Genomic DNA, 14,488 nt, shown 5'->3' with positions numbered 1-14,488 from the left:
AAGAGACATAGGGTCCTTGCCCATCTGGCACTTGTAGTAGGGGAAACACCATACATAAAATTAGACAAATCCTTACAGAATTATGGTTGGGGGTGAGGGCTGCACAGAGGTCTAGGCTTCTACCTGTCCATCCCCCTGTGCCCTTGGTATTTTTCCGGTAACTGTACGTTTTCGCATAAACTTTTCTACTCCCTGAGCTAGACATCTAGCAAGACAGGCTGATTTGGAAGATATATTTTTTTAAATTATATGAAATATTTTAAAACAGCTGAGAATTTGCTATTTCAGGTAAACACCCATGCACTCATCCAGCTGGAGGCATAAATTGCTGCATTTCCTTTGCAAGAACCTTGGCTTTGCAAACTTTGTGTTTCTTCTGGTTTCTTTCAGGTGTGTGTACTCTGTCCTGCTCTATCTCCTTGTCCAATGCCCTGCTTTTTCCTTACTCCAGCTTGCTTAGGGGTCTGCCATGTGGAGAAAACGAACAACAGTAAGAGCCATTCTAAGCATATGTTTATTTCTTCAGAATGTTACGAAGTTGTGCTTTTTGAGTGCTTGCTGCCCCTGAAACTGCAGAGAGTGCTTTTTTTTTACAGCTGCATACAACTAAACATTTTTTAAAGTAAGACTGACATACTGATAAGGCCACAAAAACTAAGGAGAGTTGGTAATGCTCAGTGTAGCTTTTAATACAATTGAAAAGAATCTGTATTGAATCAGAAACTAGCAATAAACTTATTGTCAAGGTTACTCCAGCTATTTCCTGAAAATTGCATATAATGTTTTTTTGCTAGCCTTCTGCCTAAGCTTAACTTCTGCTTGACATTTTCTAACTTATATACTGTTCAATCATTCTGTTTCCATTCTCATTGTATACAACTTCAGAAGTATGTAAACTTTACGTGTAAGTTACATCGTAATGCATCCGAATGGAGCTCGTCTTGATTGGCCTTATTGGCACGTGTGGTTGGTTCTAGCGTGCATCCACTGTGAGGACCCACATCCCAAGCCAGAATTATTGTCCCAGACACGGCTGTAGTAAGAGTCCACCTATCTTCCTTTCGAGTTCCTCAACCTGGTGCATTTGATGAGGTCTTTTCAACGGAGAAAACTCAGTCCCTAGGGCAGTTCAAAAGGCGCCTTTCTCTTGGGCTCCACCCTCCTCTGCAAAATCGACAGCGATACCCATTACCAACCTAACAACGAAGAAACACTCAGGAAATTAAAAGACATTCCTCATCAAGAAAACGCTGGAGTCTTCTCATTTGAAGCAGGGTTCCTAGAACCTCCCGTCGCCCCAATTTCTTATGATCAATTCCAATTATCAAAAGCACCGCTGGACTAATTGCTTAGGTCCTGAGATAAATTAACGCAATCACTGAATTTTCCGGGTATGTCCACTGAAATGAAATCTAGGAACCTGAAATTTACCATTGGGAGGATTTTTGGATTAGAATGTAATACATTCTTGCTTTCTCTTTTAACAGGGACAGTGATGCTAATTATTGGACTAAATATGCTATTTAGTCCTAAGAAAAGCCTTGACTTTCTTCAAACAAAAAACAGTCCTAAAGTGCTTTTCAGAAAGAGTGAAAAATATATGAAACTTTGTAAGTTTTGCTTTCTTTTTTTAAATCACTTAATTGTAATAACATTTCAAACATGTATGAACTTAAAGAGTATAGTGCACCCCCATATGCCCCCTTCACCCAGTTTCAATAATCATGAACATTTTGCCAGTATCCTTAACAGCTGTCTTCCTTACTTGTTGTGGTGAAATACTTTGAAGCAAATCTCTGGTAGCCTCTCATGTCAAGCACAAATACTCTGTTGTTAGTTTTGCTTCACTTCTCACGTAGATAAGATTAGTTAACAGGTAGAATTTCCGAGATGCTTTGTTCTCATTAGAACTATTTTCTATTTCAAACTATTTATTTCATTTCTTGTTCTTTTTTGGGAGCTTAAATATGTTAACATTGGGAATATTGATGAACTGGAAACTCAAACATGAAGTTAGTTTACTATTCAATCTGACTGATTTCAAATGAACTAGACTAAATAGAAATGTTTATTGAAAGGATTGCATTTGCAGGTAGTGTATTAGGATACAATACACTACCTAACTACGTAGCATTATGTCGGATGTAAAGACGTGTAAAAACGGGTCTCCACCCTCAGTGACTTGATACTTGTATAAAGAAGACAAAATATTACAGTGTGAAGAGATAGAAAACAAGCTAAAGTTTTAATGTATTTCTGAAAGAAATGCCACAAAGCAGCACCACCATTATGTAAACACCTTCATACTGTTCCATCATAATTTGAAAAGATTGTACTAAAATTTAGGGGACGTTTTCAAAATTCAGAGTTTTGTTTTATTGCTCTTATGTTTTAGGTAGGTCTCTTAAACTAAGATCTGGCAGGTTTTGTTTGCTTATTTTTAATACTTTTTTTTAATGTTTATTTTTGTGTGAGAGAGAGAGAGAGCACAGACGGGGTAGGGCAGAGAGAGAGAGGGAGGGACAGAATCTGAATCAGGCTCCAGGCTCTGAATTGTCTGCCCAGAGCTCGGTGCAGGGCTCAAACTCAGGAACCGGGAGATCATGACCTGAGCCGAAGTCAGACGCTTATTTAACCAGCTGAGCCATCCAGGCACCCCTTGTTTGTTTATTTTTAATCCTGACAATCTTTGTCTCTATTGTTGCTGTTGTTGTTAGTAGTAGTAGTAAGAGTATTAAGAACCAGAATTCTTTAGTTCATTCATCAAATTGAGGCATTTGGAACAGTTTATTTACAAAGTTATTTAGACAGTTTTGTGTAATTTTTAAAAGTGGACTTTATTTTTTAGAGCCGTTTTTGGTTTGAGCAGAAAGTGTAGAGGTTCCCCATATACCCTCTGGCCCCACATACACACAGCCTCCCCCACTACCAGTAACCACCAGAGTTTATTGTTACATTTATTATAACTGGGGAATGTCTACTGGCACGTCACTGTCACCCAAAGTCCCTAGTTTACTTTAGGGCTCACTCTTGGTATTGTATGTTCTGTGGGTTTTGATGAACGTATAATGAAATGTATTCACCCTCATAGCATCATACAGAGTAATTTACCGCCTTAAAATCCTGTGCTCTGCCTGTTCATCGTTCCCTGCCTCTACCAATGGCAACCACTATCTTTGTCTTTTAAAAAAAGAAAAGAATAGACTTTATTTTTTTAGAACAGTTTTAGATTTACAGATATATTGGGCAGGAAGTATAGAGTTCCTTCTCATACACCCCCTCACACCCCCACCTCCACAGTTTCCACCATTATTAACATCTTGCATGAGTGTGGTGTATTTGTTATGACTGACGAGCCGATACTGAGTCCATAGTTTACATTAGAGTTCACTCTCTGTTGTATGTTCTGTGGGTTTTAACAAAGGTATAATGACATCTAGCCACCATCACAGTATCCTGCAGAATAGGTTCGCTTCCTTAAACCTCCCCTGTGCTGCACCTGTTTATCCTTCCCTCCTTCCTCTAATCCCTGGCAACTACCCATCTTTTTACAGCCTCCATTGTGCCTGTTCTAGACTGTCAGTCTCGTCTTTTAACTTGAAAATGTAATTTATTTTTGTTGTGATTGCTCATGCATTATGATTTATTTCTGTCATCTTACTTTGCTTTTGCTTTGTCTACTTTAAGTAGATTTCCCCCTATTTTTCTTCTTGCTTTCTTTTGCATTGATTGGGTTTTCCTTTTCTCTTTTTCTTACCCTCCGCCTTCCTACTCCTCTTTCTAGTTTGGAAATTATATCTTCACTTTCTGTTCTTTTAGTACTTGGTTGTTATTTTTTTTCTCTGCGCATTAAAGATACTACTCTGTTATCTGGCTTCAGGTTTTGCTATTGGGAAGTCAGCTGTCGGTGTAATCTTTGCTCCTTTGGAAATAATCTGTCTTTTTTGCCTGGCAGCGCTTAACGATTCCTCTTTGTTTTGGTGTTCCAGAGTTTCCCTGTGATATGTTGGATGTGGATTCCTGCTTCTGCACTCCCCTTCCCCGTCTTCCCTCCGCCTTGCTTGTTAGTGTTTGGGCTTTCTGAATCTGAAGAGTCATGTCTTATATCACCTGTGGAAAATTCTCAGTTTTATTTCTGCAAATATTGCTGTTTTTCCATTCTTTCTCTTTTTCCTTTTTGAATCCAGTTGGATTGTGTTGGATCTTCTTATTATCTCTCCATGTCCCTTAACCTCTTCCATATTATCTACCTTTGTTTTTAAGCCGTCCCTTGCACTAATTCTCTATTCAGCTTTGTCTGCTGCTACTTATCTTGTCCACTGAGTTTGTAATTTTATTTCTAGAAGTCTATTTTATTTCTTCACACATGTTCCTGGTCATCCTATTGAATAACCTCTTTTATTTTTCTAAACCTGTTAAGCATGCTTATTTTATATTCTGATTCTAGAAGTTTCAACATCTGAAGTATTCGTGGGTTTGATTCTACAGGATTATTTTTTTCCCTGCTGGTTGGTGTCTGCCCGTGGAGACTTGTTTTCTTGTGTATTATTTCTTGTACATACTTGTGATTTATTTTTACCTTAAGCTCATGGTCCTTGGAACATTTTCAGGGAAGATTCCTTGAAGCCTGAGTTTCAAGTATGGGTTGTACATGCATGTCACATATGAAAATTAACCCAGGAATTAGACATTTCTCCTTTGCACAAAATCCTTGCCTAACAGATTTAATAATTTCATAAAATTATTTTTTATTCAAGTATAATTACAGTGCTATATGAGTTCTAGGTGTACAATATAATGATTTAGCAATTTTTTTTTTTAACTTTTATTTATTTTTGAGACAGAGAGAGACAGAACATGAATGGGGGAGGGGCAGAGAGAGAGGGAGACACAGAACCGGAAGCAGGCTCCAGGCTCTGAGCCATCAGCCCAGAGCCCGACGTGGGGCTCGAACTCACGGACCGCGAGATCGTGACCTGGGCTGAAGTCGGATGCTTAACCAACTGAGCCACCCAGGCGCCCCAGCAATTCTTTATATTACACAGTGCTCATCACAAGAGTATGCTTAATCCCTTTCACCTATTTCATCCATCCCCCACCCACCTCTCCTCTGGTAACTATTAGTGTGTTCTCTATAGTTGAGAGTCTGTTTTTTGGTTTGTCTCTTTTTTCTTGATTTGTTCTTGTTAAATTCCACATGTGAGTGAAATCATATGGTATTTGTCTTTTTCTGACTGACTCATTTCACTTAGCATCAAACCCTCTACATCCATCCATGTTGTTGCAAATGGCAAGATTTCATTTTTTTTTTATGGCTGAGTAATATTCCATGGTGTATATATACCACATCTTCTTTATCCATTCATCTATGCAAGTTGGTACAGCTACTGTGGAAAACGGTATGGAGGTTCTTCAAAAAATTAAAAATAGAATGACCATATATATGATCCAGTAACTCCTTTTCTGGATATTTACCCAAATAGAATGAAAACATGAATTTGGAAAGATCTATGCACCCCTCTGTTTATTGCAGCATTATTTATTTATTTTTAAATTATTTTTTAAATGTTTATTTATTTTTGAGAGAGACAGAGTGTGAGTGGGGGAGGGGCAGAGAGAAAGAGGGAGACACAGAATCCGAAGCAGGCTCCAGGTTCCGAGCTGTCAGCACAGAGCCTGACACGGGGCTCGAACTCAAACCGTGAGATTGTGACCTGAGCGGAAGTCGGACCCTTAGCCGACTGAGCCACTCAGGCGCCCCTATTGCAGCATTATTTAAAAAATTATTTATAAAAAGACAAACTTAGTTTCTTTCAAAAAGTATTTCTTCTTTTTGTTTAGTTTTGTGGCTGCTTGTTGGTGTGGGGCTGCTGGGATTAGGACTACGGCATAAAACCTATGAGAGGAAATTGGGCAAAGGGGTAAGTAAGGAAAAATTTGGATATAGAATGTTATGTGTTATGTACGTATATGCATACATTTGTACACTTTATCATTGTGTTTGAACTGTAGATCTGGATCTCATGACTTCAGGGCCCTGAACCCCCCATTTCTTTAACCCTTAGGTCATAGGCTAATAATATAATGGAATTATTTCATGAAGTTGGGTTCTTGGGACAGGATAGACCCATTTATTAAAGGCAAGCTGCTCAAGGGGCGCCTGGGTGGCGCAGTCGGTTAAGCGTCCGACTTCAGCCAGGTCACGATCTCGCGGTCCGTGAGTTCGAGCCCCGCGTCGGGCTCTGGGCTGATGGCTCAGAGCCTGGAGCCTGTTTCCGATTCTGTGTCTCCCTCTCTCTCTGCCCCTCCCCTGTCCATGCTCTGTCTCTCTCTGTCCCAAAAATAAAATAAACGTTGAAAAAAAAAAAAAAAAAAGGCAAGCTGCTCAAAATTTTGTTGTATGACGTTATCTTTGCCATTCTATCATTTAATATATCTAAACTATGAAGTAAAGAACTACTTTATAATGGGCTTTTTTTATGGGCAGATATTGCTGAAGGCAACAATATGAAAGCCTTTGATTTAAAAACAATCTTCTAGATAATTCTTGATTTTGAAGATTATGGGTAGTTTGTGTATTGATGAGTCATGGAAGTTTTCCTGTTCTTCCTTTCCCTGCTTGCGGTCGACAGGTTTAAATGTTTTATTGTCCCCTTCTCTTCTAGATAGGTGGGTAGAAGAAAAAGTAAGTTATTGCTGTGTTGTGCTTGCTTTCTGCGCTGATGAAGTATGATGTGTTTCATAATGCAGTTACAATTACAGTTTTGGGTAAAACAGAATTTGAGGGTCAGCTCTGAATTTTAGTAATCTGCATCAACCAGGCAAATTTTTCATGAAAATAAAAAGCTATACTGAGCACGGAGAGCATGCTTCTCCTATTTACCTTTGCACGTCCAGCACCTGACAAAGTGCTTGCCGCACACTCAGAACTCAGTAATGGTTTCTTAGTAAGTGAATAATTCATTACGTGGTCTCTTTCTTTTGTCCTTTGTTACTTGTTATCATTGCAGCATGTCGGTCAAATGAAGATACAATGACTCCTCTTTTCAAAAGGAGTCATTTCAGTTAGATTTAATACCTGTTCTTTTCATTCCTTCCTTCCTTCATCTGATAAATGCATACTGAATGTCTCCTGTGTGCCTGGTTCCCGGGGTACAGACATAAACAATTTGGACAAGACCCCTGCCCTCAAGGAGTTTACATTCTAGTAGGGAAGAAAGACGGTATTCAGAGGAGGAAATAGACTGTCACTTTAGATCAGGCTGCTTGGAAGCAAAGAGGATTAGGGAGTAGAGAGTAACGGGACTGGGTGGTTAGAGAAGGCTGCTCTGAGGAGGTGATATTTGAGTGGAGACTTGAAAGCTGAGATGAAGCCAGTTAATCACAGAGCTAGGGGTAAAGGATTCAGGCAGAGGGCACGTGTGTAAAGGGCTGAGGGGAAACGGGTGGGGCATGTGTGAGGCCCACCAAGGTGGCTGGTGCAGCTGAAGCTTGGTGAGTAAGGGGAAGAGTCATAGAAGATGAGGATGGGGAGGCCGGGAAGGGTCACATCATACAGGGCCTTACAGAGCACAGTGAGGTGTCCTGCTTTTAGTTTTCTTTCAGTGGAAGCCATAGGGTATTTCAAGCAGGAACATGAAGAAATGTGAGATCTATATCAGGTTGGCTGCTCTGCGAAGAATGGATTGTAGAGTAGAAGCAGGGAGATAAGTGACAAGGCATTTTCAGTCATCCGAGAGAGACTATGGAGGTTTGGATGGGTGCGGTGGCAGTGCCATTGGGGACAAGTGGGCAGACTTAGAGGATAGACTTGACCCTTGAACAGTGTGGATTTGAACTGCACTGATCCACTTACATGCAGATCTTTTTTCAATCAGTATACTGGAGGGGCGCCTGGGTGGCTTAGTCGGTTCAGTGTCCGACTTCGGCTCAGGCCATGATCTCACGGCTCGTGGGTTTGAGCCCCGCAGCGGGCTCTGTGCTGACAGCTCGGAGCCTGGAGCCTGCTTTGGGTTCTGGGTCTCCCTCTCTCTCTGCCCCTCCCCCACTCACATTCTGTCTCTGTCTCTCTCAAAAATAAATAAACATAAAAAAAAAAAAAAAAGAAAGTATACTGGAGGTTTGTGACAGTTTGCAAATACTTGCAGGCCACCCACACCATGTAGAAATAGTGAAAAAATTAAGAAAAAGGTGTGTTGTGAATGCGGAATATATATGTAGAGACTAGTCTATTTTGTCATTTACTACCAGAAAGTGTCGGTAGATTTATTATCAAAAGTTACAATGTACCAAAACTTACACACACACACACACACACAGACTGTACCTGGCTCATTTGCAGTGGAGAGAAATGTAAACATAAAGATGCAATATTAAATCATAACTGCATCAAATTACCCGTAGTCCATACTGTACTACTGCACCTCCTGCGGCTATCGCTGTGAGCTCAAGCGTCGTATCAGTTTATTTTTTTTTTTTTAATTTTTTTTTTCAACGTTTATTTATTTCTGGGACAGAGAGAGACAGAGCATGAACGGGGGAGGGGCAGAGAGAGAGGGAGACACAGAATCGGAAACAGGCTCCAGGCTCTGAGCAGTCAGCACAGAGCCCGACGCGGGGCTCGAACTCACGGACCGCGAGATCGTGACCTGGCTGAAGTCGGACGCTTAACCGACTGTGCCACCCAGGCGCCCCTAAGCGTCGTATCAGTTTAAAACTCGGTGTGATGCTGATCTCCAGGTGAGCAGTTTGTCCCTAGTAAATTTCATATTACTGTAAAAAGTGATCTCTCGTGGTTCCCAGGTGGTTTTGATTGTAAACAATACTGTAGACCTTGAACATCAACATGGGACTCATATGAAGTGCCTCTAGTGATGCTAGAAGTGCTCCCAAGAAGCAGAGAAAAGTCATGACCAGAGAGCGTTGAATTGCTTGATATCCTGTAGATTGGGGTCTGCAGCTACATTCACCAGCCGTCTTGAAATAAAAGATCCAGTGTAAAAAGAAAAAGGAAAAAAGAAAAGGAGATTCATGAAGCTGTCGCTGCGGCCACACCAGCAGGCATGAAAACCTCGCACTTTTTTTGCGAAATACCTTTCTATGTCATACTGAAAATGCAGCTTTTAGGTAGGTGCGGGATTGCTGTAAGAGAGGCGTACCTATAGACTCCATTATGACTTGAGAAAAAGCGAGATCATTATGTAACAACTTAGTGCAAAAGGCAGGGGAAGGATCTAAAGCTGGGGAATTTAACTTTAGAAAGGTTTTGGCTTGGGGCGCCTGGGTGGCGCAGTCGGTTAAGCGTCCGACTTCAGCCAGGTCACGGTCTCGCGGTCCGTGAGTTCGAGCCCCGCGTCGGGCTCTGTGCTGACTGCTCAGAGCCTGGAGCCTGTTTCCGATTCTGTGTCTCCCTCTCTCTCTGCCCCTCCCCCGTTCATGCTCTGTCTCTCTCTGTCCCAAAAATAAATAAACATTGAAAAAAAAATTAAAAAAAAAAAAAAAAAAAAAGAAAGGTTTTGGCTTAAAAACTGTCAAGATAACAGGAGAAGCAGTTTCTGCCCACCAAGGGGCAGCAGAGAGTTCCCAGACCCCATTAAGGAAATCATTGAGGAGAAAGGATATTAGCCTGAACAGGTTTTTCTTGCAGAGGAAAGGGCCCTGTTGTGGAAAAAAATGCCACGAAAGACACCTGTTTGTATGGAAAAGAAGCTAGCGCTAGGATCTAAGGTAGAAGGGATGTGCTAACTCCACTGTTCTGTGCAAATGCAGTGGATTTATTATCAGGGCTGTCTTTATCTATAAAGCTGCTAACCCTGAGCCTTGAAGGGAAAAGGTAAACACCAGCTACCAGTCTTTTGATTGTATAACATGGAGGCCTGGACAATGAGAACCCTTTTTCTGGATTAGTTCCTTTAATGCTTTGTCCCTGAAGTCAGGAAGTACCTTGCCAGCAAGGACTGCCTTTTGTAGTTCTTTTGATATGAGACAATGCCCCTGACCACCCAGGATCCCGTGAGTTCAACACCAAAGGCATCAAAGTGCTCTCCTTGCCCTCAGGCACAACTTTGCTGATTCCGCCTCTAGATCAGGGAGTTCTATGGCCCTTTAAGGCTCATTACACACAATATTCTATGAAAGAATTGTCAGTGCTGTGGAGGAGAGCCCGGACAGATACAACATCATGAAAGTCTGGAAGAATTACATCACTGAAGATGCCGTTGTTTAGAAGAAGTCATGAAAGCCATCAAGCTCGAGACAATAAATCCCTGCTGGAGAAAACTGTGCCCAGGTGTTGTGCATGACTTCACAGGATTTGTGACAGAGCCAATCAAGGGAATCACGAAAAGGACTGTGGATAATGGCAAAAAAAAGTGGAGGCTGGAGCGTTTCAAGATACGGATCTTAGAGAACTTCAAGAGGTAACAGACACCACACCAGAGGAATGAACAGATGACCCACTGGAGATGAGTGCTTCCAAACCAGTGCCAGATGATGAGGAAGATGTAGAGGACGCAGTGCCAGAAGACAAACTGACATTAGACAGTCTAGCAGAAGGGGTCCAATGACTCAAGACTGCTTTTGACTTCTTTTACGACACGGACCCTTCTACGATAAGGGCACCGAACCTAAAGCAAATGGTGGAGGAAGGACTGGTACCATGTAGAAACATTTTTAGAGACATGAAAACGCAAAAGAAGTCAGACAGAAATTACAGTGCATTTCCAGAAAGGTATACCAAGTGTGCCTGCTTCTCCTGCCTCCCCTTCCTCTTCCTCCACCTCTTCTCCTCTGGCACCCCTGAGACAACAAGACCACCCGCCCGCCCCTTCCTCTTCCTCCTCAGTCTACTCAACATGAACACAATGAGGATGAAGACCTTGATGATGATCCACTTGCACTTTATGAATTGTAAGTAATCATCACGCTGTACACCTAATAAATCTGTCTGTTGTGTGTGTGTGTCTTTGTGAAAAGCTACTACCTGTACGGCAAGAACTGTTTAGACATTTGGTGTCCCTGTCATCAAAGTATTCACCATGCAGAACACTCTGTGCAAGACTCCCATGGAGGTGGACAGCCTATCCTTACGTAGGCATAAGGTGAGTGTATGTGATGTAAAATTAATCACGTCTTAGTTTTCCCACTGTTTTATAACTCTGCTTTCAAAGAATTATATTAGCATACAGTATGCCTCTCTCTTATAATTGGAGAAACTGTGTATCAGCCTATCATTACAGACAAGTGGTTAAAAAAAATGTAACAGTGTTTCCAAAATTGCATTATAACGGTGACTATAATACTGTATGCCATAAAAATGTTTTAATGATTCATTCATTAATTGTATAGGCTAGGCTAGCATGAAGCTGTCATATCGATTATACTAGGTTACCATAAAGCAAACATATTGCTGCTTCTTCATTATCAATGCATGAATTGTTATAGCTGGAAGTAAATATGAATTTCTTTTTCACATCATCTTTCTTTTTTTTTATTTAAAAATTTTTTTTTTAATGTTTATGTCTGAGACAGAGAGAGAGCATGAATGGGGGAGGGACCGAGAGAGAGGGAGACCCAGAATCGGAAGCAGGCTCCAGGCTCTGAGCTGTCAGCACAGAGCCCGACGCGGGGCTCGAACTCACAAACTGTGAGATCGTGACCTGAGCCAAAGTCGGTTGCTCAACCAACTGAGCCACCCAGGCGCCCCTCACCTCATCTTTTCATTTTTGATGCCTGCTGTTAGTAATATGTATAATACCTATAGTGTTTTGTATCATATAAGACCGTGTTGATATAGACACTGACACAAGATTCATCTTGTAAACAGATGATACAAACTTACAGCATCGATAACTACGGCACACTACTGTAAATATGTCTTGTCTTCCCTATGATTTTCTAAATAACATTTTCTTTTCTCTAGGTTATATTTATTATAAGAATACCTTACATAATACATGTATACAATGTATAAAATGTGTGTCAGTCGACTGTTATGTTATTGGTAAGGCTTCCAGTCAGCCGTAGGCTATTAGTAGTTAAGGTTTTGGGGAGTCAAAAGTTATACATGGATTTTCAATTGTGCAGGGAGACAGAGCCCCTAACTCTCGTGTTGTTCCAGGGTCAAAGGTATTCTGAAAGAGTTGACAGGATTTACTGATGGATTAGATGTTGCTCGATAAGGAGAAGGAAGAAATCAAGAATGACTTTGATGTCTTTGGCTTGAGCAACTGGATGGAGGGTGGTGGCGTTTACTGACATGGGAAGAATGAGAGAATAATAGGTTTTGGAGTGGTGAAATCCAGAGTTAATTATAGTTACATAGTTACATGAAAAGGGATAGTGTAATGAATATAATCATGCCTCTTGAAATCCCTGATGATGGCTCCTTTCTCTCTATATGACATTCACTAAACTGAATAATTTTCCTTGTATGAAGATGAAAAGCCCAGCTTACTGCTGGTATCATACCGAGTCACCAGTGTTTACATGGTGGCATTCTGTTGCAAGAGGTTGCTACTTATCATCCTCCCAACTTCAACCTGTATGGTTCACTCGAAGTTGCTTTTCCAGTTGCGGTGATAGATTTGTTCTAATGCAGCCATACTATTCCTCAGGATCCCTGTTATAGATCAGTGAGGTATTTGCTTAAGATGGATGGTGAGGGTTGGGCAGTGATTCTCTGACTGAGCCCATGAGCCCAAAAGATGAACTCTCAAAGGCGGCTGTGCTCCTGAATATTGGCTTTGTCAGTGCCATAGAGGAGTAACAATATGTACAACTCAGAATCAGCAGGCTGCTTTACAAATACGTGGAAGGACTCTGTATATCCCTCAGTGATCTCATTCTTCTCCTGTGCAAGGGTTACCTCCATCTGGAATATGGTGTTTATCATTTTTCATACATTTCTTTATATTGTGCTTACCTATGAGATAACCCCCGACAGTATCGTTTGTTCCGTGTTTTCAACTTCACCTATATGACATTTGACATATACATTCTGCAACTTATTACTTAAAATCACGTTTATGAGATTCATCCCTGACTCATTTATTAGGGCTGGGTAGTATTCCATTGTAGGTCTGTGACACCATTTATTTATCCATTTTCCTATTTTTCCTATTGAAACAACAGCCAGGTTGCTTCTAATTTTTTGCTATTATAAATGATGCTTATTATAAATGCTCACTTTCCAAATATTCCTCCTCACTTCCAAGCTTAAGCTGGAAGCTCATAGAAGATTTATTATTAGAATATCACCTAGCAAATAGCTCCCTGTTTTATGAATTAAATGTGGGAAAATTCACCAAGAAAATTCCTTTGCTGAAATATGAATTTTGGTAGAGAGAGGTGGAGAAAGCTGGGTGGTTGGAACCGCCATTGTTCCTAGTCATTGTAAATTACCATTAAAATTACTCCTCAGGGACCAACCACAGAGGTCTCTGCTGCCATCTGGCCTTTTCGGTTTGGCTATGACAATGAAGGATGGTCCAATCTAGAAGGATCGGCTCAGCTGCTCAGTCAAACAGGTAAGCCTTTTACTGGAATTAGTTCCAGGTTTTGAGAAACTGCTGTTGTTATTTTTATTTTGAACGAGATCATAAGGAACAGGAGGAGGTTTTGCTGGATCATAAACTAATCTCGTAAAAAGGCTTCATTTTGGTAGGCAGCTGCAGAAGGATTAAGCTACCATAACCACATCTGTCTTTGAGAGCAGTCAGTTCAGTTGATCCTGAACAAAGCCTCACACTGAGTATCTGCAGGGAATTCTTGTCAGGCCCCTGCTCCAAGAGATACTCTTCCTGGTGCTTTCTGTTGCTTGGGGACCCACCATGGGGGACCCAAAAGCAGTCGGATCAAAAGGCAGAATGGGTCAGAGTGAGGGCTCATTTGTGCAGCACATTGCTTTCAAGAGCCTAAGGGCCAGTTTTTAAGTTTCTGTGCCCTGGGGTGCGCCTCTTTGTATGAAGCATCCTTTAAAAGGTGCGGGTATTTGGTTCTTAGATCAACTTTGTGGAACGTGGAGCAAGGTTTGTGAAGGTCTAAACTGTTCTGGTTGCTCCTAATGATAAGCATGTCCCCTGAGACATACTTATGCTGAGAGTCTATATGATTCTAATGCCAGTAAGGAATTTCCGTGGCCTTTCTTCTTGACTATAGGCCCTAGGGGACAGCTGGTCCGAGTCAGAGAAAACCAGTAAACTTACGTCTGTGCCAATACCATGGAAGTGTTTTCCTAGGAATAAAATGCCGTTACATACCACTTTGTGTTTCTGAACATAAGTTGCGTATTTGAAACAAACATTATGCTTATTTGAAATCTTGGGAAAGAGGTTTAAAATATTTGAAAATGTAAAAGATACATTTTCATCCTTTTCTGTGTTTTCTCCAGGTGTCCCATGTTTTAATTACATTCTAAACATGGGAAAACTCCTCTTATGGCTCAGGCCTGACCCATTTCACTTTAGTGACTCACTAGAAATTACTTTGT

The 14,488-nt window shown here is 41.0% G+C and overlaps 1 protein-coding gene across 3 annotated transcripts in view; it reads left to right on the top strand.

Annotated features, from left to right (window-relative positions):
- The window catches only part of CWH43 (cell wall biogenesis 43 C-terminal homolog), a 57,852-nt gene that overhangs the window by 21,000 nt on the left and 22,364 nt on the right, over positions 1-14,488 (top strand). For all 3 annotated transcript variants that reach the window (XR_006711480.1, XM_045474105.1, XM_045474106.1), the window contains exons 8-10: positions 1,488-1,610; positions 5,842-5,921; positions 13,421-13,526. Coding sequence is in view for 2 of the 3 variants with exons in the window: in XM_045474105.1 (XP_045330061.1) it covers positions 1,488-1,610; positions 5,842-5,921; positions 13,421-13,526 (309 nt within the window). In the remaining variant the exon portion in view is untranslated. The remainder of the gene's footprint in view (positions 1-1,487; positions 1,611-5,841; positions 5,922-13,420; positions 13,527-14,488) is intronic.

Source organism: Leopardus geoffroyi, chromosome B1 (assembly GCF_018350155.1).
Source record: "Leopardus geoffroyi isolate Oge1 chromosome B1, O.geoffroyi_Oge1_pat1.0, whole genome shotgun sequence".
Classification (NCBI taxonomy): domain Eukaryota; kingdom Metazoa; phylum Chordata; class Mammalia; order Carnivora; family Felidae; genus Leopardus; species Leopardus geoffroyi.
Note: the sequence above shows the minus strand (reverse complement) of the source record. Positions and strands in the feature narration are given on the sequence as shown.